Consider the following 26983-nt stretch of genomic DNA (forward strand, 5'->3'; position numbering starts at 1 on the left):
TTGTAGGATTAAGCACGTACAAAATCGGCAACTATTTCTTGTCGGAATATTTTGGAGGAAATTTTACGCATAGCTCTCAAAAATTACTACTTTAAATTCTTACTCGCATTGCGTTACATTTTATCGAAAGATTTCTCCGAAGAATTATTCGGAACGGATACCTTGTAGGTATTTGTTTGATTTCGAACAAATCGGATACCTCAATAGGGCTAAAGGTTTTACCAGAAAGTAAAAAGTTAAAACAATGGAAATGGAAATCAACGATTGTGGATCCTTTAAAATGGATAATGTGGACTATGCCAACTACATGGGAAGTGCACCAAATTTAATTTCCTTAAAATCGCCTATAGTTGAGACAGATTTTATTTAAAAGGGAAAGGAGAAAAAGATCACATTAAATTAAGCGGATCCCACCTTAAATTAAGCGAATTTCTGCATGATTTTTTGCTAAGATGACTTCCACCTTAAATTAAGGTGACAAATCACATTAATTTCTTGAATGCGCAAATAAGATGATCTCCCACTTAATTTAAGCGGGAGATCATCTTATTTTAATGTGGAAACACTTAAATAAAAAAAAAGATCTGGATCGAACCTACAACTGTTGGGACACTAGGTGAGTGCCTTACCATCGCGTTATCTCACTGTTGGAAATGAGTATGATTAACTGCAACTTAAGCTAAAGTGTGACTATAATTTTAAAATTTTTATTTTTTGTCGGTTTTTTAAGATGCAAATTCACATTATAATAAGATGAAGTTCACATTTAATTTATCTGAGTTTAAGTGGAATCACCTTATTCTATTAAGGTGCCCTTTTTTTCTCCGTGTAGGATAGGTATTCGTTTTTCGTCGCTAATTTTTTTTTTATCTTTTTGGGCTAAAGGACACGAATCTGAAGTTATCCAACAAAAATTCTCACCTATGAGAGAAATTACCAAAAACTTGAAAAGTGATCTTTTATCTTTTTTTTTTTTTAATCAGTTTGTGTAGAATAACAGACGATAAAATTGCCAACATTTTATGTTGTATTCATTTTTTTGTACGACTTATTAACACTTGAATCCATAAAATTAATACTTTTTGAATGAAAAAAAAATTCAAATAATAATAACTCGCGGTAGGTTCGCCTGTCCAGAGAGTGCATGCAACTTTTTCAATCAATCAGCAACATGGAACTCAATTTGTATGTGTTCCATAACAGAATTTATAAAATTTGAAATGTCTAGGTTCATTGGGGTGGGTTGTTTTTAAATCTGTTTCTTATTCTCGAATTCGGGCATTGATAAATAGTTTTCGCTATCATAAACGGACAAAACTCGATACTCAAAAACTTTAAATAGTTTCTTCCCCCCAAACCCTCTGAATTCTTAACTTCAATTTAACCTTCCGATAACAACATACTTTTTGGTTGTCCTAGGATTAAATTTAAGGTATAATAAAAATTATTTATTTAATCACAACACTTCATAGGGTTTAATTTATAAAAAAAAAATAATAATATTGTCAAAAAAAAAACAAAGAAAGAAAAATCAAGCCTGGAGAAAATAGAAAATGAGAAAATAGATAATTTATAAAAAAAAATAATAATGTCAAAAAAAAAAAAAACAAAGAAAGAAAAATCAAGCCTGGAGTGGTATAGCACCCCTGTTGTCATCGGAAGGTTTAATGGGGAAAAATTAAGTTAATCAAAATATTTTCCTCTATAATTCATGTTTAGATGAATTTGAAAATAAAAAAATAAGTTACACTTTACTTTTAAAAATGAGTTTTTTTTAGCCAAAGGCTTTCGAATACATAGATTTTCAATTAACAAAAGCTTGGCTTAGATTATTCCCAAAGCAAAGTAATTTAAAGTCAAGTGTAACTTATTTATTTAATTTTGTACACTAATTTAAAAGCAAAAAATCGAACCACACTAATAGCTCATTTCACTTTTACCTATGTACATGTTCGATAATCTGCTGACTAATCACAGTGAACTTCAATATTTTTTTTTTTTAAAAGCGGTTTAACACCGTAATAAAGTTCATGAATGTCTTTGACCACTCAACAATAAAGCACGAGCCAATGTTTTTAAAAACACTTTCAATTCAAAACAAGTTTGTACAAATGCTACTCGTATTATAAATATTGATAAATGACCCAGTAACGTCCTTTACACAGCCCATCCAAGCGGTACACATCTAATGCTTTTGCCAACTAAGAACAACAAGAAGCCGACTAGCATAGCCAAGAGCAAGGTAAACTTCATTGTACAAACCGGAGCTTAAGTTTTTCAGTAGTTACGTACTCTCTCTCTTTTCTAAAACATAATTATGCTTCTCATGCTTTAAAAAAAAGAATGTCCATACTCAAAAGCAGTGTCTAAAATTTATCTAAAGGTTTCAATTGACTAAAATCCATTAAGAGGATGAAATGAAGCTTTTTACATGCCATTGAGTGTTTTTTTTTTTGTTAATTGGAGAGTGAATTTATATTTATTCTTTTAGCTATAGGGTAGGTGTTGTAACTGATCTCTACAATAATATTATAAGTACACTGAATAGTGAATATGGACTTTTAATACAAAAATTTACTCTTAAAATATTGGAAAATTAATTTAATCTAATTTAATTTAATCTAATTTTTTTTTAATTTTATTTTATTTAATTTTTATTTTATTTAATTTTTATTTTATTTTATTTCATTTCATTTCATTTCATTTCATTTCATTTCATTTTATTTTGTTTTGTTTTGTTTTGTTTTGTTTTATTTTATTTTATTTTATTTTATTTTATTTTATTTTATTTTATTTTATTGTATTTTATTTTATTTTGTTTTATTTTGCTTTGTTTTGTTTTGTTTTATTTTATTTTATTTTATTTTATTTTATTTTATTTTATTTTATTTTATTTTATTTTATTTTATTTTATTTTATTTTATTTTATTTTGTTTTGTTTTATTTTATTTTATTTTATTTTATTTTATTTTATTTTGTCTTATTAAAACTTGTCAAAAAGAATTCCACCAACATGCGATTGAATAGGGTATTGCTTGATACATTTAAAGCAATCTCAATGTTCTCTCTTTTGTATAATGTATAAGTTCACAATTTATATTCTGCACTGACTATAAGCTTCGATACCTAAATAGATTTCTTTTAATATAAAACTAACTTGTATCCGATGAAAAGCTTATATTTTGCCATAAGATCTAAATCGGTAAACATCGCGTTTAAGATTGATTCGCTTTAGTGATACGAAGTTTGTTTAAAAAAAGGAAGCTTCATTTCTAAACGGTTATTTGTATTGAAAAAAAGAGAGAGTTTAAAAAAAAAGAACTAAAAATACGAAAGTGAATAATTAAGAAAGTTAAAATGTTTATTTTATATTTATTGGAATAATTAAAAGAAAAGAAGTTTAAAAAAAAATTCCATGATAAATAAATTTAAGTTCGAAAATACATCGAATCAAGTCATCTGAACCGGAAAAAAATATATACAAAAAAAAAAAGGATAAAATGCTGCTAATAAATTGGCGCTTAAAATCACTCTTCATTGTTTTCGTTGTCCTTGACACAGGTAGTGTGTGTTGAATTTTAATTATTATAAAAAATAAAAAAAAAAAAACAGATTTAATATCTACAGAGAGATGCAACATTAAATGCATATTTAAATGAATTTACGGATTTTTATGTATTCTGTTTTCGTTTTTCTGTTTATTTTTTGATGTGTGATTTGGTTGTTTTATTATTATATGAAAGACTTTTTGTATGCTTGTTTATAATATGAATATATTATTGGTAATCAAATCAATCCGGAAACATTTCTTTATATACCTACATTATTGACAGACAAGTGTCTCTTCAAGTTTGCAAACTGTTTGATTTAAAAAAAAACCTTTAAAAATTACGCATACGCCTAGGTGAACCGGTGTTTTGTTAGTTTGTTTGAATTGTCGTGTGCCTCTGGCGGTGGAATTTATTTAACATTGTGAAAGGTGTTAAAAATATTATTTTCAATTTGAAAATTATTGTGGAATTCAATCAAGGATTGATTTTCTATTAAAAAACAATTTTGAATATACATACGAAACTTGTATTAATATATATTTGTGATGGCTTACTTTTTTTTTATTTTCTAAAGTTCACAAATAAAAGATTGAATTGACATTTTTAAACAATAATACATATATCAATCCAATTGATTGAAAATGATTTCCTTTGTTTATAAATTACGTATCTGTCTGTCATTTAACAACTAAACTAATGCAAGCAATTTAAATTCCTAACACTATTTCGATAAAAATGTTTGATGTGAATATTAAATAGGTTTTAAATTCAATGTTTAAATTGGTTCTGAGTTCCCACAGAATTAATTTGTACTTTAAATTTTTGAAACAATTGACAAATTCTTGATCGATTCGAATCAATCCATTGTGCGTCGTTTCAATTCTTTTTAAGTCGAGGGTCTTTAAAAGGCTTTAACAAGTTCTATTATCAATATGAATTTGAGGTTTGTTTTTTACAAACATTGCAATTAATACATAATTTGGGTTGGAAAACGTAATATCCGTTGGCTTTTAGGTCGTTTAATTTATTGCGTTTTCTGGGTATATTCTCTGTTTGAGAAATTGTTGTGTACTTCGTACATAGCAGAGATCGCAAGGCTCTTCTTTGTTTCCTAGATAGTTTTTTTTTTGTGAATACTACATCCGTACATTTTTCTTAATCGGTTTTAACTTTGAGGTGATCAAAAAGGGATTCAAATGTGTTAGTTTTTGTCAAGAAGATTTCATACTTTAATGATCAACAATGCCCTCAACTCTTAAAAACGAGGAAGAAAATTGATGCGAACTTCTTGAAATACATCACTTCATATCTAAGCTACAAAGGGAAAATTATTATTTGGTATCAAATGAAAGGTAATGTGGGAAAAAATTTGCGACCTTTGGAATTGTGTTTTAATAATTTTTATATGTATATCGCTTTACTTGAATACTGTCATAACTCAAAAATAACGAATTTTGAGTTATTAATGCAGAAGTGATTAGAATAAAGTAATCTTTAATCCTGCAGAAAGTCATTTCTTAGCTTTAAAAACTGATTTAAAAGGAGCACTAGTTTTTTTTTGTTTTTTGTAGATATGACAGTGTTAAAGTAAATGAGCGATATATGTGTTTTTGGTTTTTGGATATAATTCTGATTAAAAATATATAGAACAGACATACCTACTCGCATGTACTACTAATTCCTTCAGAGTCATAGAGAGCTTTCACAGAAATGACGTTTTGTCGTTACTGTCGTTTAATTTAAAACGAAATAATTTTTAAAATTATATTTTCTAGGCCTTGATTGTTGGTTGTAGTATAGCAAAACAAACATATGATTTTAAACCGATCTTATCACAAAACTAACTTTCCCGGTATCAAACTTAACTGGATGCTCATTTATAACATTAATTTAATTTAGTTGTGTTTTCATCCATAAAATTCAATAAAATCATTTTGTAATTATTTATCATCCATAATATAATTATAATTTTTAATAACACTGGTTTAGAGCCAAAATGGACTATTTGGACTATTTTTTTCTAACGTACTTTGACCTCAGAAACTCGGAAATCACTTTAAAAAAAATTACGATGGATACGTATTCGAGATATGATTTTTCAAAGTTTTTTGTCGTTATTTTTTCCAGCCCACTTAGTATCCGGGCTATATCTTGAGTAATAAACGGCACCTGAAAGCTGAGTAAATAAGCAACAAACACTAGAACAACTTTGTTGGTTCACTTCAGATGTTTTAGTGCAATGTATTAAAACATTTTATAAAAATCGATTTTTTTAAGGAAATTTTTGCAAAAAAAACTTTTTTACTGAAAGAAAAAATCAAAATCCTTCGAATCCCAATAGTTTTAAATTTTTTATGTATAGTACACTTTCTGTGAAAGATTAAAAGATAATTTTCTTCTATGGATAAATTATAAAGATATGACCATTTTTGTAACGATCAATATTTTCGACTTTTTCTGTTACTTTTTGAGTTTTTGTCTATAACTTGAAAATCAAGCCGAATTTGAAAATTTTTTTTAAGATAATTAAATTTCCTATCGATATTATGTGCCCTTAATTATGAAAGTGGACTAAGTCACTCCTAAAAATTGCATCAAATCTAGCCTAAAAATAATTATTATTTAAGGGGTAAAGTTTATTTGAAAGCGAAATTGCAGTTAATTAATTTTTTTATTGCTCCTTCAGCGATTTCATAAAAGAAATACAATTATATCGTTATAAGAAAATTATTCTGTAAGTTTTTCTTTAACCAATGTAAAAAGTGACTTAGCCCACCTCCACTTTCATAATCAAGGGCACATTTGTCCTTCGAAAAAAAATTGAAATATTGTAAAAACTTAAGAAAAACTATTCAAAAACTCTAATTGGTTTGTTTTTATCATTTGAGCATTTATAGATATTGAACATGTAAAGGAGAAAAGAAGATACTTTATCTTTCAACATAATGGTCACAAAACTTGAACTCGGCTAAAATATGGACTTTCAAAATCTAGTATCTTTGGTCTTTTTGAACCATTAGTTGTTTATTACTCAAGACATAGCCTGAATACTAAGTAGGCTGGAAAAAACAACGACAAAAAACTTTGAAAAATCATATCTCGAAAATCTATCCATAAATATTTTTTTCAATAAGATTTTCGAGTTTTCTGGTCTTAAATCTATACGAAAAGTATAACGCTACTTGGTATTCAAAAAAATTTTTATTTTTTTGTAAACTGGTGTAATTTATGGAAAATAATTTTGCTTCATTCAAATTTTCAGTTGGATTGCATGTATCCAAATTTGCAAATTTTGCACTCTGCAAATCAAATTAAAATTATCAAATAGGTACATATGACTTAATTTTGCACTCTCAAACTTCCATAAACAAGAATTTATAAAAATATGCCAATATTTTTTAACACAGACAAATTGACATTTAAAGTAATTTGAAAGTGCTTATACATAAAAATCATCACACAGTCAACACGGATGTGAAAAAGAACGGTAGAAAATAGAAACCAAAATATCCCATTGATATAGTTTTTATGACTTCTCAATCTTTAATTTGCATATATGTTTATGAATCCTATTTATAAAATTAAAAAAACAAAAAAACAGCATGTTGAAAAAAGTTTAATCACTTCTAATTTATTGATGGAAGTAAAAATTACAGTGATGTTATATCTACATATAAGCCTTTTTTTTATGATTCAGTAATATATAAATATAAATACATATTGAAGTGTTTCTTTTGGTAAAAATTCTGCAGTAAACTTCTGCTTAAAAGAAATGAAGATTTTATTTTACTTGCCTCAAAAGGTTGATTAATTTCATTTTTGCGTATTTTCATTCTAATCTGCTAGATACTCACTCCAAAAAATATATCAGCGCTAAAACACAGAAAGTAAATTTTTTTTAAAAATGTCTTATGGTTGAAATTTAGTGCAACTGTCATGTTGTGGCATAGATTCACACCCGCGACATTAGACAAGACCCATTTTATTAGATATAATTTGAAGAGAAATTATAAAATATTAAAAATTTATAATAATTATAATTAATTAATATAATAATTATAATTAATTAATATAATAATAATAATTATTATAAAAAAAACTGGGATTTAATGTCACAACCGTTATAATGGAAATATCCTTAATCAGAAATAACCCGAAATTTGATTCCATAAATATTAAAGCTAATTTTTTTTTTTCAAAAACCGTGGTTATAACGACGCTGTTTGAACTTGATCAGCACACGCGTTTTTATCGAAAAGAATAAAAATCTATAAAATAAAACAAAACTAAACTTAATTTTATAACATTCGCTATTTTGACCTACCGCTGGATTTTATATTTTTTTTTCTTCGAATAAATATTATGTATACTGATGATAATATCATCGAACGCTCTTTAAGTTTAATCGTTTTTGATTAAATTTAATCAAAAACTAATTAGGTATTTAAATAAATGTGGGAACCTATTTATATGCCCGAAAGTAGTTAAGCTTGTTTTAAAAGTTAGTTTTGTTAATTTATACCATATATCATTTAACTTTTGGTTTAACATGTTGTGTTAAAACAAATGAGTCTATTAAATTATATATGAACAAATAAATTTCACACTATAAGTGACACAAAATTTAATTGAATATTATTATTAGTTGGGTGTTAAACAGGGTGTACCACAGTCAGGGGCTTAGACGTAAGACCATGAGTTATTGAGGTTATTCTAGGTCGAAGAAGTTTATATTTTTAAATTAATTTACATAATTTAATTTTGTCTTTGTAGTTTTTTTTAGTTGTAACAATTTTAATGATTAGAATTGTTAATGATTCATTAAATGTTTCATTTCATAAATTTCACGAATTTTCTCTTAGATTTTAGAATTCAATCTAATTTTGTAGACGAAAGCCATGGAGTAAATTTCAAAATTTTAAATCGGTAGTGACGTATTATTTAGGTTTTTGCTTGGATTACGTTTTTCCCATAAGAAAGGTTTCTATAAAAGACATAAGAGCTTTAAAACCTTGTATATAGATACAGTTTTTAATCGTATTTAAGAGGATTCCATAAAAGTTTAAAAGACTGTGAAATTTCGCCCATTCTCAATTCAGAAAATTATCTGTTTTAAATGCCACATTTTATGAATTCTTATGATTGTAAATACTAATTTAACACAAAAAAACCACATCAAATTAACAATTCAATAAACAAAAATTAATAATTAATACATCATTTCAAATACCACAAAAATATTTGGGTTTTTCCAAAATCAAAGACCAAACAAAAATTCCAAAATAGGTACCTATCATCTAAAATATTAGATCAAAAATAAAAAAAAAAAACCAAAACAAAACAAAACAAAGAAACTATTAGCATAACTATTGGCATTCTATAAGGCAATTTATACAAGATTGAATAAATTGTAAAAACGTGCTGCCAATCTCTTATGATCAATGCGATACCGAAGCGAAGACTGTTAAAGTATTTCAACTATTTATCATTTTCATTAATAAGCGCCACTTTGAAATTATTTCCCAAAAAAATTATTACTGATTTTTAAATTTTGTTTATCTTTGTTTGGAGTAAGTGTATTATAGTCGTTGGTTAAGTTATATGGATATATTTATAGTTTTCCTCATTTAGTAATAAAAAGATTCAACATTTTAAAATGTTTTATTGATTAATCATTTCAAGATGCTTAAAGTTAAAAATTAAGAATTCGAGGTTGAAAAAGGTCTATCATATCGAATACCTCACACATCAGCCTTCTTGAATTGAACGAAGTTGTTTATACTTTATTTCAAATTTGAATTTTGCATCTTAAGCGGGCTAACAAATACGAAGTGTGGGACTGGGGCAATCAAGGTTCTGCATTAGTGTTTTTATAATTATAGGTTTTACTTTCTGAAACCCTTTTTCCTTTTGTAGTAGGTTTGCACGGTCAAAGAACTGCGTTTTGCCACTTTTGCTTTGAACTACTTGTTGCCGAAGCACTGAATTACTTATAAAATGTACATCTAGCATTCGGGAGCAGATAACTTGGGGACAAAGTCTCGAAACAAGTTTAGGTTTACAGACACAGTGAACAGGCAAACAATTACAAATGTATTTTTTTCAGATTTTCAAAAAAAAAAATTTAAAGGGGTATTTCCCTTTGCGAAAAAAATTGCATTTTATAAAATTTATTTCATATACTGCGAGTGAGACATCAAAAGAAGGGTCTCTTTAAGCTCAATCCATACACGAGTTGTTTGCTGAGTTATTTGCAACCAAATATTTTTTTTTCTTAGTTTAAGAGCAAGGTATGTATGGGAAGGTGACTAAAATGGCCCCCCTAAGGAAAATGTCCCATATCTCGAAAAAAAAGTAACATTTAAAGTTAAATGCTACATACTTTTCAAATTTTAATCCATTACTCTCACTTTTTTTTGCGAGTTTAAAAAAATCGAAAAGTATTTAAATTATTTAATTCAAATTTCACTGTCCAATTTTTCCTACTAAAAATGACAAACTGTCCAAACGTACGTGACTTCAAAAGCAAAATATATCCAAAGGGCTGCTTTTCTATTTTCTTGGAAAAAGTGGTGCTAAAAACTTCAAAACCATGTTCATGTTGGTTGCTCGTCTTCTTAGTGTAATTTACGGAACTTCGAATGTTTAGGGTACTTCTTTTAATAATGCGTCCTCAGTTTAGAGCTACCTTTCTTTATATTGTCTATATTTAGCAATCATTTTCACTATAGAGAGAATGAAAATGTGAAAGTAGGTGCAAAATGGCACAGTATGCCATTTTGCCCGAGTAGACCATTTCACCGGTTTTGTTTTTTTTTTTTTTATATATGTACGTTTTATACCGAAAAATCTGAAATCGTTCTAAGCCAACTTATTTCAGTAAATTAATTAGAAATACTTCATACATACATACATTAACTACTGCTTTCAATGTTTTTTATACCGTTTTTTTGTAAAAAAAAAAATTCACAAAATTTGAACGGGCGTACTATTTGAGGTGGCTAGAGACAGTTTGACCTGGAATCACATTCACAAAAACTTCTAATTTGTTCGATTCTACGATTTCTAGCAAGGGTGCTTTTTTACTTTGGGGTGCCATTTAAGGGAACTTTCCTCTTCCTTTATGAAATGTATTGAACAGCAACAGCCCTTTGGAGACCCCTAAAAAAACATGTTTAAATAAAATTGACCAATCCTTTTAAACTGCAGCTTCATACCGACGCCCTCCCGCCAAATTATCGACATGGCGCCAGTGGCGGATGTAGGGTGGGGGGGGGGTGTCGTGGGGGTCATGAACCCCCCCCCCAAAACCTGAGGTGAAAAACAGAAAATTATAAGGCAAAAGGTGGAAACGAGCTTTTAAACCATGTGAAGGGTTTCTTTATTGCTATGGACTATGCTTTAGGAAATGATTGATGGGCATATTAGCAAGAAGTCGTTTTTAGTTGTAAATATAATTAGGGCATAAAAAAATTTTGATTTCTTATACATTTTTTTAATGAAAACTTTTAAAAGCTGAAAATCATATTATTTTCCATGATATCCACGAACGATCTATCATAACTAATAGCAAAAACTTAATTTCATATTTTGGTTTATGAAGAAATACGCTTTTATTTGTAACAAACCTGTGTGGAGGAAATTTATTTCATCCTACACATATTTTTTTAAATTTATAAATTTTTTTTTTAAGCTAATTTTTGCTATCAAAGATCACATTTCTAAAATTCAAATTAATTATTTAATTTTACTATTTTTACTCGGTACTTTTTTTATAGAAAAAAACATTTATGGTTTGGTTCCGCAAAAAAATAATGATGCTGAAAACATCGCTCTTGGAAACATCGATATATCGAAACTTCAAACATTTCTGAATTATTTTCGTACTTTTAGTACAGTTGAACAGAATTTTGTAAAAATATAGGTAATTTTTTCCAAACCGGTCACTGCGATTTTTATAAAAACATGCAACTGCAATCGCAATGTAAAATGTAGTATGTTCAACGTTGATTCAATTTTGAATAAAAATTCATTTTTAAATGAGTGTCTTTAAGCTTGATTTAAGTTCCGAAACAAAATCCCCTCGAAAATACATTTGATCTAAGATTTTGGATAGAATTTTGTATGTTAGCTAAAATTAAGCATATATTTTGAGCACTTGACCATTTTTTTTTATTATCTTCGAGGTAAGTTTTTTTTAATCCTGTGACCCCCCCCCCCCCCCCCCCCCCCCAAACGAAATTTCTAGATCCGCGCCAACATGGCGCTTAAAGAAAAGTCTTTATTATCTTTTGTTTTTAGGATTTCACTGGTCAACAAGGTTTTTGCCACAAGAACCAAAATATAATTTCCTATATGTTTTTGATGTGCTGAACTCAAATTTGAAGTCAGAAAATATTTATTGGCCTCTGTTTTTGAAATATTACCGTTAGAAAATGACAAAAAACGTCATTATGGCTGTTTTCGAGGTTATGTTTTTATGTGGTGTAATTCATTTTAAAAAAATTTATATAGGTGTCTATAAGAACTGGTTTTATTCTTCCAAAAAATGTTTAAATCTTTCCGATATCTCTTTTACTGCCCGAGATATTAAAAAATTAAGTACCGGTCTTTGACTCAGAAGCAGCACTGGCCAACCAAATTAAATTTTTTTTGCCACAAGAACCAAAATATACTTTTCTAGAGGTTTTTGGGTTGCTGAACTCGAATCCACAATCAGAAAAATTCTATTGGCCTCCGTTCTTGAAATATTACCATTGTAAGATGCAAAAAAATGTTTTTTTTTTATAACGGTTATATTTCAAGAACGGAAGCTAAAAGAATTTTTCTGATTGTAGATTCGAGTTTAGCGACCCAAAAACCTCTAGAAAAGTATATTTTGGTTCTTGTGGCAAAAATTGTATGCCCAGGGACTTAAACTTTAGATTAAATTTAGTTTCTCTTTGGCTTACTAACTGAAACTTAAGATATCTCGGGCAATAAAAGAGATATCGGGAAAATTTGAACAGTTTTTGAAAGAAGAATATCTGTTCTTATAATCACTGGTACAAATTTGTTTATAATGAATTACCCTACATAAACTTAGAAGCTCAAAAACAGCCAAAATGACATTTTTTAGCATTTTATAACGGTAATATCTCAAAAACGGAGGCCAATCAAATTTTTCTGACATCAGATTCGAGCTCAGCACGTCAAAAACCTCTAGAAAAGCATATTTTGGTTCTTGTGGCAAAAAAAAAGTTCAATTTTGTTGAACAGTGTTTTCGGAGACAATTTTGATATGAATGTTTTCTCTAACAATTGTAGGCTAGATTAACACAAAAAAAGTTATATCTTTTTTGTCCTTAGTGTTAAAAAAATAATTAATTAATTTTTTTTTGCGAATGCTAAACTTGCCCTATAGATGTTATCTTAAACAAAATTAAATATAATATTCAAATTATGCAATAATAATTGAGAATAGTGCAAACAAAATTATCTTGAAAAAAAAACTTAAAATTAGCACCTATTTGTCTTTGAAAAATAAAAAAAAAAGAATATCTTAAGTTTACACACAGATATCTAAAGATAAACTAAACGGATGTGATCTTTACTTAAACTCAAAACGTACATATATTCATTCATCGATTTGATAAAGACATTACTAGATTTTATTATGATGGTTGGCTACTTTGAAGGTGTAGAAGAGACAAACAAAAAATGATTATCGTTTTATTCACATGAATAAATTTGAATTTTGATTTCTTGAAAAGTTCACCTACGAGATAATAAAATATAACCAAAGAGTCGGCCAGTCTAGAGTCTCATGCGATACACGCTATCCGAATTTATTTTTTTTTGTCACTGATGACTCGAGATAGCAATTCATTATGCATGTTGATGACCCTCACTTCACGTTTAATAAAGCTTGATTCAGTTACAGTATGATACGGATATATGATACCTTATAAACTGAATCTAACTAAAGACAGATTTATAAATTAAAAATTTTAAACATAAAAAAATGGATAGGTATAAGAAATATTTAAAAAAAAAAAATTACTCAACAAAATTAAATTTTGCAGCTGATGAGAGTCTTACATTAATAAATACAAACTCGAATACACGCAAAATCTAATATCAGAAAAGTGCTATATTCTTTAGAGTTGATATATTGTTTTTGATATATCTGTAAACTACTGTATTCATTCTAAATGTGACTTTTCTAAAATATTAAATTGCTAATTATATAACAAAGACCGGTAAATATTATGTATTTGCTAGTACATCCGGATTCATATAAAAATAAGAAAGAATCTTTGCACTACTGACTGATGAAGATGATGGCCTTTTAGCTAAAGAAAGGAATTCTATTCGAAAAAAAAAAAAATAGCCAAGCACACATTTATGGCATTTTAGAAGGTATTCAGTGTTAAGTTTGTATTTAATTCTCTTGTGCAATTGGATAGAGTTTAAAATTATAGTGTTGTTGAAAATTAAAACGTGAGAAGCTCATTTACGATTTAAATTTAAAAAAACAAAAATAAAAACAACAACAACAACAAAAATTAAAGTTCACAGACTTTCAACCGGAAGCATCATCGATAAATAGAAACGTGAATGATTTCTAAATTGATCTGGTAAAGAAATTGTTTATTGTTGTTTACAATAATCTTTATTATTGATTTAATGTCTGTTTTGTTTTATCTTTGGATGTATCAATGTTTATGTCTTAATTATACAAATATGATTTTTTAATTGGCATTATAACTGTTTGATTCTTTTTTAAAGAGAGAAGCTTTGGGTATATACAAATTCTTTAAGAGGAGGATAAGACTGTGCAGAAGAGGTGATATATTTAACTAAGTAAGCTATCTTAAAATATTTGTTCTCAGATTCTAAAAAATGTGCGGAAGAATGAAGAGACTTCCATAAAAGAATTGCTACACCTCATTCTTCAAAGAATTGATAAACAGGATTTGAATATCAAACAGTTAAGCGAAAAAGTCGCTCTTAAAAAACAATGATGGACAGAACACTTAAAATCGCTACATGGAATGCAAACGGTCTTTTACAACACTTATCCGAATTAAAAATCTTTTTAGATCTAGAACATATAGATATTTGCCTGGTGTCCGAAACTCACTTCTCCAATGGGCAAAGTCTAGATAATGTAATAGAAAACTATTCATGTTACCACGCTCCACATCCAGCTGACAAGGCAAGAGGTGGATCGGCGATTCTTATAAAAGAAAGCTTAAAACATTATGAAGAAACCAAGCTTACTAATGAAAATATGCAATCAACAACTATTAGTATTGGTATGAAAAAGAAAGAGTTTAAGATAGCAGCTATACTGCCCACCAAGGCGCTCCCCGACAGAAGATGACTATACAGATCTATTAAATCTTCTTGGGCATAACTTTCTTGTTGGTGGAGACTTCAATGCGAAACACACTCATTGGGGTTCAAGACTTATATCAACAAAAGGCAAAAGACTTTTCCAAGCAGGCCGTAAATACAATTGCGAATTCTATTCCTCCAGGTCGCCTACTTACTGGCCTTCCGATACTAACAAAATACCAGACCTTATTGACTTTTTCGTAGCTAAAGGAATCAAACGAAATCACATTAGTGTCGAAGGTAATTATGACTTGTCATCAGATCATACTCCAGTGATTCTAACACTAAGTGAATCGGAAGTAATAGAAAAAAGTAATCCAAAGCTTGTAAATAAGAAAACAAACTGGAGTGATTTTAGAGAAAGGCTTTTAAGTTTTATAAATTTAAGATCTCCCATGGATACAATCGAGCAAATTGACCATGAAGTGGAACAATTTATTGCTGATGTGCAACAGGCCGCTGAAGAAAGTACTCCAACATTTTCTAATAGAAGACAAAATGAAATAAAATATCCTTTAGAGATAAGAGAGTTGATAATAGAGAAAAGAAGAGCTCGAAGAAAATGGCAAAATACTAGATTTCCAGATGATAAAACAACGTTTAACCGTATAAGCAACAATCTTAAAAAACAAATTTATAAATTCAAAAATGATTCACTCAGTACATTCCTAAAGAATTTAACGATGCTTCAACCGATTTTTCGCTATGGAAAGCAGCCAAGCTCCTGAAAAGACCGCAGTTACTAAACTCTCCCTTGAAATCTCAAGATGGGAAATGGATCGGTAACCCAAAAGAAAAAGCTAACCTTTTCGCGGAGCATCTTGCGAATGTTTTTAAGCCATACCCAACAAACGCGGCTGAAAATAGCTTACAGCTTGTTGATAAGATAGATGAAAGTGAAATACCAATTGTAAGATTAAAAGAAATAAAAAGTATGTGTTTACATCAACTATCAAATAAAAAATCACCAGGTTACGATCTTATTACTGCTCAGGTTATGAAAGAAATGCCTTTAAAAGCCTTCATAAAACTCCAATATATAATAAATGCATGCCTTAAGCAACGGTATGTCCCACACCATTGGAAAATTGCTGAAGTTATTGTCATACCCAAGCAAGGTAAGCCACCTACAGAAGTGACGTCTTACAGACCAATATCGCTTATACCAATTATGGCAAAAGTTTTTGAAAAACTGCTTCTGAAGAGACTTAGCAAAATTATAGAAGAAAGAAGGTTAATCCCAAATCATCAGTTTGGCTTTAGAAATAAACATTCCACGATAGACCAAGTTCATAGAATAACGGATGTAATAGAAAAAGCATTAGAAGAAAAACAAGTCTGTTCAGCTATTTTCTTAGATGTTGCTCAAGCCTTTGACAAGGTTTGGCATGAGGGACTTGAGTACAAACTGCAAAGGGATCTTCCCAGACAGTACTATGAAATATTAAAATCGTACATCTCAGACCGATTGTTTAGAGTAAGGTACGATCAAGAATATTCGGAATTGAAGAAAATAGAAGCCGGTGTACCACAAGGAAGTGTCCTAGGTCCTACCCTGTATTTACTATACACAAGGGATATCCCAGTTGGGAATCACACCATAATGGCTACTTTTGCAGATGATACCGCAATTTTGGTACCCGACAAATGTGTCTCTAGGGGAGCAGTAAAGCTGCACAATGCCGTCGACACAGTCAGAGATTGGACCGAAAAATGGCGTATCAAACTCAATGAAACAAAATCTTCACATATAAACTTTACAAATAAAAAGATAAACAATATTCCAATATTCATTAATAATCAAGCTGTACCTTACGCCAATACGGCCAAATAGCTTGGAATGACTTTGGATGCAAAGCTAAAGTGGAAAGAGCACATCAAAAAGAAAAGAGAAGAACTAAACTTGAAATATAGAAAAATGTACTGGTTACTTGGTAACAACTCTGATTTATCAACCCAAAACAAAATAATGCTGTATAATCAAGTACTAAAGCCTGTTTGGACCTATGGTGTCCAATTATGGGGCTGTACAAAGAAAACAAATACCGAAATCATCCAAAAATTCCAAAACAAAGTCCTTCGTGGAATAGTTAATGCACCTTGGTACATAAGAAATAGCGATCTACATCGTGACTTACAAATAGAAACGGTTACAGAAGTTGTTAAAAAATACGCTGTATCCCATAATCAGAGACTGCAATGTCATACCAATTCTGAAATGGTGTCCGTCTTGAATACTAGAAACCATGTTCGGAGATTAAGAACCAAGCCTCATGAGCTTATGGTCTAAAAAAACATGGGAAAGTATTAAAAGTTTAAACTTCCCCCAAAGTGATTTTACAAAGTTAAGAAAGAAAAATCTGATGTCGATCTCTCAAGATTGGTCCTGATAAAGAGGTGGTTTTAGTGGTTAAGAGTCCCACACTACTTGGTGTCGAATACTGCCAAGTGTCTTTTGAAGATTTCCTCCCGTCAAAAAAAAAAAAAAAAAAAAAAAAAATATTTGTTATAGTAGTTATAGAGAAGAATTAGAAAGTGGACGAATTATTTTCAAAATGCGGTCGCAGTCAAATAATGAAAACTGTAAGATTATACTGCGTGGGAAGAAAGGAACAAAAATACATATGTATACGTTATATACGTTACTAAGCACCTAAAATTTGAATTTATGGTCAAAATATGATTTTCTTAAATCAGCAATCATTGTACAATAGCTAACCCGATTTTTAAACGATTTCACCCAATGTTATTTATTTAAGAAAGAAGACAGATGTATAAAATTTAAGCATTCCAGTAACAGTCAAAAATGTTTATTTTTTTAAATCCCAATTGGATGGCAATTGATTTATTTGCTTCACTTTTCTAGTTTTTCTTTAAAACAATAATGTTACTCATACGCCACAGTGTCCCATGTTTACAAAATTATAATAGTACTGGAAATACTTTTTCGATCAAATAAAAGCATGTTCAACAACCCAGGAAGTCTTAACAAAATTATTTTGGGAATTCAATCTCTTGAAATTATTTGTAAGAAACATATTTAACTTTAAAATCAGTTGTTTCTGTGTATGCTTCTAAGCGTGAACTTCGTTCTCGCTTGTTATTTGAGATTCCTTTTCACAGTGAAACTTTAATCCGTAGTGTAAGACAGGCTAATAGTCTAAGAGCCGGCAGCATATTTTGGCAGTTTTGATATAACCGAAATTCGAGTGTGCACATATCTAGATATGCACCACAGTATGTCAACGGAACAAGTCTGGCAGTGATCTTTTTCAGCTTTCCCTTGCCAGACGCATCCAAAGTGCAGCAAAAAATCAATTTTTGGCGTTTTGGTATAACCGAATAAATGATACACCAAAAAATCATAAAAAATCGCCTGATTTCGAATCTGTGGGTACCGCAAGTTTCTTTTTCAGCTTTCCCCCCGCCAGACCGCTTTAAAGCAGTTTTAAGTGCATTTTTCTAATAAAAACCCTGATTACTTATTTTCTGTTAGGTATAACCGTATGATGGTAACAAATTAATATTCTATGTCTATTCCAGGTCTAGAAAATATAATTTTTAGCCAGCTATTTTTCAGCCTTCCCTCTGCCAGACGCATCCAAAGTGCAGTCAAAAACCAACTTTTGGCGTTTTTCTAGGTATTACCCCAATAAATGATACAACAAAAAATCATAAAAAATCCCCTGATTTCAAAAATGTGGGTAACAGAAGTTTTTTTTTAGCTTTCGCCCCGCCAGACCGCTTTGAAGCATTTTGAAATGCATTTTTCTAATAAAAAACCTAATAGCTTATTTTCTGTTGGGTATAACCGTATGATGGTAACAAATTAAAGTTCTATGTCTATTCCTGGTTTAGAAAATATAAGTTTAAGCCAGATATTTTTCAGCCTTCCCTCTGCCAGACGCCCTTAAAGGTTTCCCAAACAGGTTTTTCCATAGAAAAAACACCTAGTTTCTGTTTTTTTCTTATAAAATTGAAATAATATTTTTTTGTTTAGAGTAACCATATGATGGCCAAATATTAACTTTCTCTGCCTTTTCCTGATTTAGAAAATGTAAGTTTAAGCCAGTTTTGTTTCAGCCTACCCTCTGCCCGACGCCCTAAAAGGTATCTCAATAGTACGGGAAAGTTAGATTTTGCTATGTGGGGCATGGGGTTCTGGGAAAAAATCCGAAATGCATTTTGACTTCAGGGCTCGAAAGGCATAAAGACACGAGTCGTAAACCAAATTTTGTTCAATCGCACTAAGAGTCATTTGGCCGCCATTTTTTTTTTTAATATAAATTTTAGTTTTTCACATAACTCGCGTATTTTTGAACCTACAAAAAAAAACAATGTATGACAAACTTGAAATAATTTAATTTTCTACAATATATGTTAAATAACATTTTTATCCCTTTGGTTTAAAAGTTAGGGTGTTTTTTTTTTAAACACGTCAAAAAGTGATTTTCTTATTTTTGTCATATCTCTTTTACTTGAGCGTTTTTTAAAAAATTTGTTCGTTGTAAAAGTTGTAGATCTTTTAATTACCTTCATTTGTTACAATATTGGTTTTTCGATTTGACAGACCGTTTTCGATCTGTAGGCAAAAAACTTCAAAAAATTGCAATTTTTTGTATAGGGACAAACAAAATGATTCTTGGTGCGGTTGTACAAAATGTGGTTTTAGACTCTTTCGATCCCTGGGTTTATGCTCTTTTAATCCCTGAAGACAAAATGCATTTCGGATTTTTTCCCAGACCCCCATGCCCCATATAGCAAAATCTAACTTTCCCGTACTATTGAGATACCTTTTAGGGCGTCTGGCAGAGGGTAGGCTGAAACAAAACTGGCTTAAACTTACATTTTCTAAATCAGGAAAAGGCAGAGAAAGTTAATATTTGGCCATCATATGGTTACTCTAAACAAAAAAATATTATTTCAATTTTATAAGAAAAAAACAGAAACTAGGTGTTTTTTCTATGGAAAAACCTGTTTGGGAAACCTTTAAGGGCGTCTGGCAGAGGGAAGGCTGAAAAATATCTGGCTTAAACTTATATTTTCTAAACCAGGAATAGACATAGAACTTTAATTTGTTACCATCATACGGTTATACCCAACAGAAAATAAGCTATTAGGTTTTTTATTAGAAAAATGCATTTCAAAATGCTTCAAAGCGGTCTGGCGGGGCGAAAGCTAAAAAAAAACTTCTGTTACCCACATTTTTGAAATCAGGGGATTTTTTATGATTTTTTGTTGTATCATTTATTGGGGTAATACCTAGAAAAACGCCAAAAGTTGGTTTTTGACTGCACTTTGGATGCGTCTGGCAGAGGGAAGGCTGAAAAATAGCTGGCTAAAAATTATATTTTCTAGACCTGGAATAGACATAGAATATTAATTTGTTACCATCATACAGTTATACCTAACAGAAAATAAGTAATCAGGGTTTTTATTAGAAAAATGCACTTAAAAATGCTTTAAAGCGGTCTGGCGGGGGGAAAGCCGAAAAAGAAACTTGCGGTACCCACATTTTTGAAATCAGGGGATTTTTTATGATTTTTTGGTGTATCATTTATTGGGGTAATACCTAGTAAAACTCCAAAAGTTGATTTTTGACTGCACTTTGGATGCGTCTGGCAGAGGGAAGGCTGAAAAATAGCTGGCTAAAAATTATATTTTCTGGACCTGGAATAGACATAGAATATTAATTTGTTACCATCATACGGTTATACCTAACAGAAAATAAGTAATTAGGTTTTTTATTAGAAAAATGCACTTAAAAATGCTTTAAAGCGGTCTGGCAGGGGGAAAGCTGAAAAAGAAACTTGCGGTACCCACAGATTCGAAATTAGGGGATTTTTTATGATTTTTTGGTGTATCATTTATTCGGTTATACCAAAACGCCAAAAATTGATTTTTTGCTGCACTTTGGATGCGTCTGGCAAGGGAAAGCTGAAAAAGATCACTGCCAGACTTATTCCGTTGATATACTGTGGTGCATATCTAGATATGTGCACACTCGAATTTCGGTTATATCAAAACTGCCAAAATATGCTGTCGGCTCTCGGTCTATAACTCATTTTATAACATTCTTAATACGTTTTTAAGTAATGATTTTTTTGAGAATTTATTTATAAAGGTTTATCTAAGGTTGACGAAATAAATATTATTCTAATTATTGCTAAAGTTTCCTAGTAGACTAGTAAATGAAGTTAAGGGATAAAGGCTTCTATGTATGTTAAATGTATAATAATACCAGCAAACATATTTGAAATAATGTATTTTAAACAAACACTTGCGGTTTTTCGATCCTGTATCAAGTTTTATGCTCAGCTCTTTTGTTTCCTTTTAATCCACGTTAAAATTTTGAGTAGATACTAATGAGAGGCTACCGTTGCTGCATTATGTAGTGGAAAGATTCTGTTTTATTTTAACGCGGAGTACATTCCTTTTTTACTTGTGATGTAAGCACTTTGGGGCAAGTTTAGAACCCGTAAACAATCTAACTAGAGAAAACAATCAGATTAAGATGATAAAGAAACTTTAACGGTACCTGATGCCATGTAACGAAAATATGAAAGTTTTTTCCTTGCAAAAACCGCTCTACAAAATTTTAATTGAAATTTTTGTATGTAATGTTCCAAATAAGGTTATAAGTTTGTTGTGACAAAACAATATTTTTTGGATCGTTATTATCTGGCATAGAAGCCTTTTTTTAATATGAATTTCTTTGAAAAATAAATTTTTTGAAAATGGTCGATAAGTATTTTTTAATTTCATTTCAAAGTTTTTATTAAAATTTTCTTTAACTTGCACTTTTTTTGAAAATCTTTCCATTTTATAGAAAAAATCAAATCAAGTTACTTATAAAAAAAATTATTTTTAAAATTGCATATATAAAAAAATCGGTAACTCCGCTGGGGTTTTTTATTTAAATTGGGAGATACAAAGGTCAAAGAGTAAAGAATATATTTAAGAATGTAGTGAAACGATTAAAAATATGTAAAACGATTAGCGCTAAATTTTAAACGATTTAGTAAATTGTTGAAGCCCTTTTAGTAATTTACTAAGTCAATAGCAGCCTGATTTTTAACTTATGGCGTTTTTAATTGGCAACATAGAGGAAGGAATACCTAGAGAGCCGACTCGTACCCCCCTTACCTAAAACACCCGCAAATTTAATTTCAGATAATCTCTCTTATTTTTCTCTTGTTTTCCTATCTGTGAATACGTGTGAAAAGTACAACATTGTATATATATTCTTAGAAATATATATACAATGAGTACAATTCGTTTAATACCTTCCTTTCACCAGTAGATGTCCTCACAAATTTTGAATTTAAACATGATTTTGGTTTGTACATGAACTTGAATAGCTCAAATAGCTCACTCCAGACACCCACCTTTCAATAAATATGTACAGAAATAAAAAAAAAAGGTTCGTGTTTTGAATTTATTATATTATTTTTTTATGAATTTATTTCCTACTGAGCACTTAAATTGTTTTTAATTGTTTTGAGCTCAACTCCACAGTTGAATGTGTTGGTGCCATTTAAAATGCACGGGAAAACTACCACATTATAAGCACTGTGGAGTTTTTCCTCTCATTGCAGCTTGTAGGGTGGAAGAGAAAAACCAACCGAAGTTGCGTCTCTAGGTATTCCTTCCTCTATGTTTTCCTATCTGTGAATACGTGTGAAAAGTACAATTCGTTTAATACCTTCCTTTCACCAGTAGATGTCGTCACAAATTTTGAATTTAAACATGATTTTGGTTTGTACATGAACTTGAATAGCTCAAATAGCTCACTCCAGACACCCACCTTTCAATAAATATGTACAGAAATAAAAAAAAAGGTTCGTGTTTTGAATTTATTATATTATTTTTTTATGAATTTATTTCCTACTGAGCACTTAAATTGTTTTTAATTGTTTTGAGCTCAACTCCACAGTTGAATGTGTTGGTGCCATTTAAAATGCACGGGAAAACTACCACATATAAGCACATTGCAGCTTCCCTTCAAGCAAGAAAACTGAGTTCAACAAAGAAACTCCGACCTCAGACCGCGAAAATCGGGCTTGCACTCACACACTTGCAACTTTTTGTGTATGAACACAAAGTCGAACGAGAATCGAGGTGAAAAATGAGAAAAGGAAAAGAAAGACAAGGCCAACAAGAGCCAAAGCGTCATTTTGTTATTTTTTGTTGAAGTGTTTGGTCGCGTGTGTCTCGTGTCTCGTGTCGTTGTTTGTATAATGTAAGTTTATTAATTATAAACAATTTTATTAAATTATAAACAATATGGAAAACAAAAAAGGTATGTTTTATATATCGCTCAAAGTGTTTGGGTTAAAATGTTTTTTCTTCTTGTGTTGTAGATGTAATCTCTAATGATGAAGAAAAATCTAGAAGGTGAAACATGCGATTGGGTATCTAAAAAAACGCCAACAACAGCAGCAGCATCAAATGAAACAAAATGAAAAAAAAATGTATTGTATTTATTGTGAAAATTTCGTTTGCCCAAATAAAATAAAAAATAAAACAGTTTCAGTGAAAAAAAAAATAAATCTTGTTCTTTTTTTGGTCGCAAATGCGAAATGTCATCCCTTTCTTATTCCTCTTTCTGGTAGGTTTTCGCTGCTCCGGCTCAGGTCCGCCTTCGGCTCCGTTTTTTCGGAATGGAGATTTTCACCACACCAATACATATGCAATCGACTTCGCGGTGATTATAATTTCCATACTAATTTGAGCCGCCTTCGGACCAGTTTCTGATCCGAAGTCGGACTCAGCTCCGCCTCAGGCGGAGCGGATTCGGACCGAGGTCGGACCTGTTTGCTTGAAGGGTTGTAGGGTGGAAGAGAAAAACCAACCGAAGTCGCGTCTCTAGGTATTCCTTCCTCTATGATTGGCAATCTGGAAGCAAAAAAAAGCAATCTGAATGCGTTCAATTGGGCAAAACTGACAGTTCTGATTCTGAAAAAAGAGAATTTCTCTTCTGGTTTCAAAAACAGAAGCAGAATCACTCACACATTCATAGATTTAAATGTCAGCAGTACAAAATTTTTGCAGCACAAATACAAATACAAACAATACATTCACACCAAAATTCAGATTCTTCGGAATAAAAAAAAACTGTTCAATTGGTATTCCGAATCGAAGAACAATTCCGGATTGCCAATTAAAAACGCCATTAGTTAAATCCTAAAATGTCTTTAGCATATTACTAAATCGTTTAAAATTTTGCACCATTGCTTTTAAATAAATTAAATAATAAAACGTAGATAAAATGAATCATATTGACTGATGAAATCATTTAATTAATCTATTTTTTTCCTGAAGATATTCCTTTAAAGTTTCATTTTTATTAATTTCCAGTTCCTCAATCAACACATGCTGATATTGTGATCAAATGTTCAAATATTGATGAATTTTATTATTCTGTTCCTGAATCACATTGCACATCTTATTACAAATGTAACACACGGGGATACCGTGAAGTCAAAGAATGTGGCCCAGGATCAATGTTTGATTTCTACACTCAATCGTGTACAAGATCATCAGGTTTGTTGCAAATAATTTAACCAAATCTTATTGTTAATTTTTTCATTTTTTTTTTTTTTCAGGAATTTGTTATGAACCAATTTGTACTGGCCGTACAAATGGTATGTACCAGGATACAACCCATGCTTGCCGTCGTTCCTACTCATGTTTCTCAGGCCGAGTTATAAGCATAGATAATTGCCCGCCAAAACATTTACACAACGGCATACAATGTGTCAGTCAAGATCTTGTTATGTGTGATCTTCCACAAAATACCGCTATAGGGTTTCCTTTTGCTGGAGATAACCGCTGTGTTGGAAAACCAAATGGTTTACATGCTGTAAATAACTGCAGAGAATTTGTCAAATGTCAAAATGAAGAAGTTGAAAATGTAAGCCAATGTCAAGAAGGGTATCTTTTTAAGGCCGATATTAATAAATGTACGCCCGAACGCTTTGTCACAGGCTGCTCTGGAGAAATTACAACAAACAATGAATTGATGTGTAGGGAAAAACGTGATGGATCTCATTCGGATCCTTCATCCGAAGATTGTTCCACCTATATTACCTGTAAGAGTGGAAAGTTTGTGTCACAGCAACAATGTGGGCAACAGGCGGTTTTTGATGGAACAGGTTGTGTGCCTAGTATTTTATTTCAATGCCGTTCTAAGGCGGAGTTGAAAGCTTACGATGAGGTGTGCCGCTCAAAACCAAATGGATTCTATATGAGCCCACAACACGGGTGCAGTTATTACGTCCGATGCATGGGAGAACGGGGTGTTGAAATACATCAGTGTCCACCGGGCCAGTATTTTGATCCTGATGAACGAAACTGTGTATTTGAAAAATTCGTCGAACGGCAAAAATGTATACAAAAGGGCATTTCGCAAGAGTGCAGTGGCAAGCCTTCTGGTTTCTATCCAGAGTTAGGCTGCCAGTCGTATTTTCATTGCTATAATGGCTACAAAACGCAGTATAAATGCTCTGCTGGCAAACTGTTCAATGGAGATAAATGTGTTCCAAAATCCCAGTATTCGTGCAACCTAGGAGCTGATGAATTTTGTCTTAACCGTCCTGATGGGTATTACAAGGATTCGAATAGTGGGTGTCGTTCTTTCCACTACTGTTCCAGTGGTCATAAAATCACATATCTGTGTGAAGATGGTCATACATTTGATGGACAGAAGTGCGTTCGTTTGAGCCGAAGCAATCAGTGTCGTACAGACTTTCAATGTTATGGCAAATCCGATGGATATCATGCGGATGTCCGTTCAAATTGCAGAAATTACGTTTTCTGTAAGAACTATGAGAAAATAACCCAATTGACATGTCGCGACAGCAATGTCTTTAATGGACAAAAATGCGTTAATCCGAATGAGCATGCCTGTCCAAGTTTGTACAACTATCGACAGTTGAATTGCATGCCACGGCAATGCTTGGAACAGCAATGCGCCAGTGATGGATTCTTTCCAGATATCGATTCGGAATGTCGTTCGTATTTCTTTTGCATAGGAGGAAAAGCATCGGCATTGACATGTCCGCCGGGAAAGCTTTTCAATGGAGAGATATGCGTTACGGAGGACACGTTTACGTGTCCTGTTTATTGTGATAGAATCTCTAGTACGGGGATATTAAACTGTCCACTGGGTGGATTTAAGTAATATTAAGTATTTATATTTATTTATGTGTTAAGTTTAGTTTTGTCTTTTGTGAAGAATATATTTTTTAAAATTACTTAATATAAGTGATTTATTTATATTTTCTTTTTAAGTTATTTTAGTTTGTAAGGTTAGGTTTTAGTGTAAAATGTAAACAAATAAAGTGATAATGAAAAAACGACTGTCTTCTGTAATACATTTCATTACTTTCGTTTTGGATAAAAAATACTATACTGTTGAATAAAATGCTCTTATTTAAAAAAAAAAAAAAAATTGTGACGGTTTCTATAAAAAATTTGTTTGTCTTTTTTCAAAAACTGTTTAAATATTTCCGATATCTTTTTTTGCGTGAAGACAAACAGTTTTATAGAAAGCATTACAAATTATGTATGTTGAAAAAAATTCCCTCACATTAAAGTACCTATAATCTTCAAAAACAGTTAAAAAAATCATTTTGCATTTTCTAGAGGTAATATTTCAAAAAAAAGCAAAGGAGGTGTTATATTTTATATAATTGGAATTATTTTATTATTATTTTAAATATTGGATTTTTTTTTTGCTTTCGGAAAGCCCATTCTCCTTTAATGTGAACTTCATCTTTAAAAAACCGACCAAAAAATAAAAATTTTAAAATAATAGTCACACTTTAGCCTTACTTGTAGTTTATCATACTCATTTTCAACAGTGAAATAGCACAGTGGTAAGGCACTGTGGTCTGTTTTCTTCGTGCAGTGGTTTAAATTCCTGAACCAAGGCTGATCCACGTTTGTACAATTGGCACTTAGCGGACCAAAATAATAAGTCAAAAAAAAACGAAGACAAAAATGAAGTTTAACGCAGATGGCGCTAAAATTTTGTTGACATTTTT

At 30.7% G+C, this 26983-nt stretch overlaps 1 protein-coding gene across 2 annotated transcripts; it reads left to right on the forward strand.

Annotated features, from left to right (window-relative positions):
• The first annotated feature begins 3109 nt into the window (after positions 1-3109).
• On the forward strand, positions 3110-26273 carry LOC129914529 (uncharacterized). 2 transcript variants are annotated; one of them, XM_055993831.1, is made up of 3 exons: positions 3110-3561; positions 24294-24479; positions 24542-26273. In XM_055993831.1, the coding sequence occupies exons 1-3, from the start codon at positions 3501-3503 to the stop codon at positions 26116-26118; spliced, it is 1824 nt and encodes a 607-aa protein (XP_055849806.1). In that variant the 5' UTR covers positions 3110-3500; the 3' UTR covers positions 26119-26273. The 2 variants fall into 2 exon arrangements, with proteins under 2 accessions (XP_055849806.1, XP_055849807.1); XM_055993832.1 differs by lacking the exon at positions 3110-3561 and adding an exon at positions 4667-4903.
• Positions 26274-26983: the final 710 nt, after the last annotated feature.

This window comes from Episyrphus balteatus, chromosome 3, assembly GCF_945859705.1.
Source record: "Episyrphus balteatus chromosome 3, idEpiBalt1.1, whole genome shotgun sequence".
Taxonomy (NCBI): domain Eukaryota; kingdom Metazoa; phylum Arthropoda; class Insecta; order Diptera; family Syrphidae; genus Episyrphus; species Episyrphus balteatus.

Bases quoted from the DNA above. Each gene is read 5' to 3' on its own strand.
- LOC129914529 (XM_055993831.1), top strand. From the start codon at position 3,501: ATGCTGCTAATAAATTGGCGCTTAAAATCACTCTTCATTGTTTTCGTT. The intron at 3,562-24,293 runs GTAGTGTGTGTT...ATTAATTTCCAG, and splicing joins TTTCGTTGTCCTTGACACAG to TTCCTCAATCAACACATGCT. The intron at 24,480-24,541 runs GTTTGTTGCAAA...TTTTTTTTTCAG, and splicing joins ATCGTGTACAAGATCATCAG to GAATTTGTTATGAACCAATT.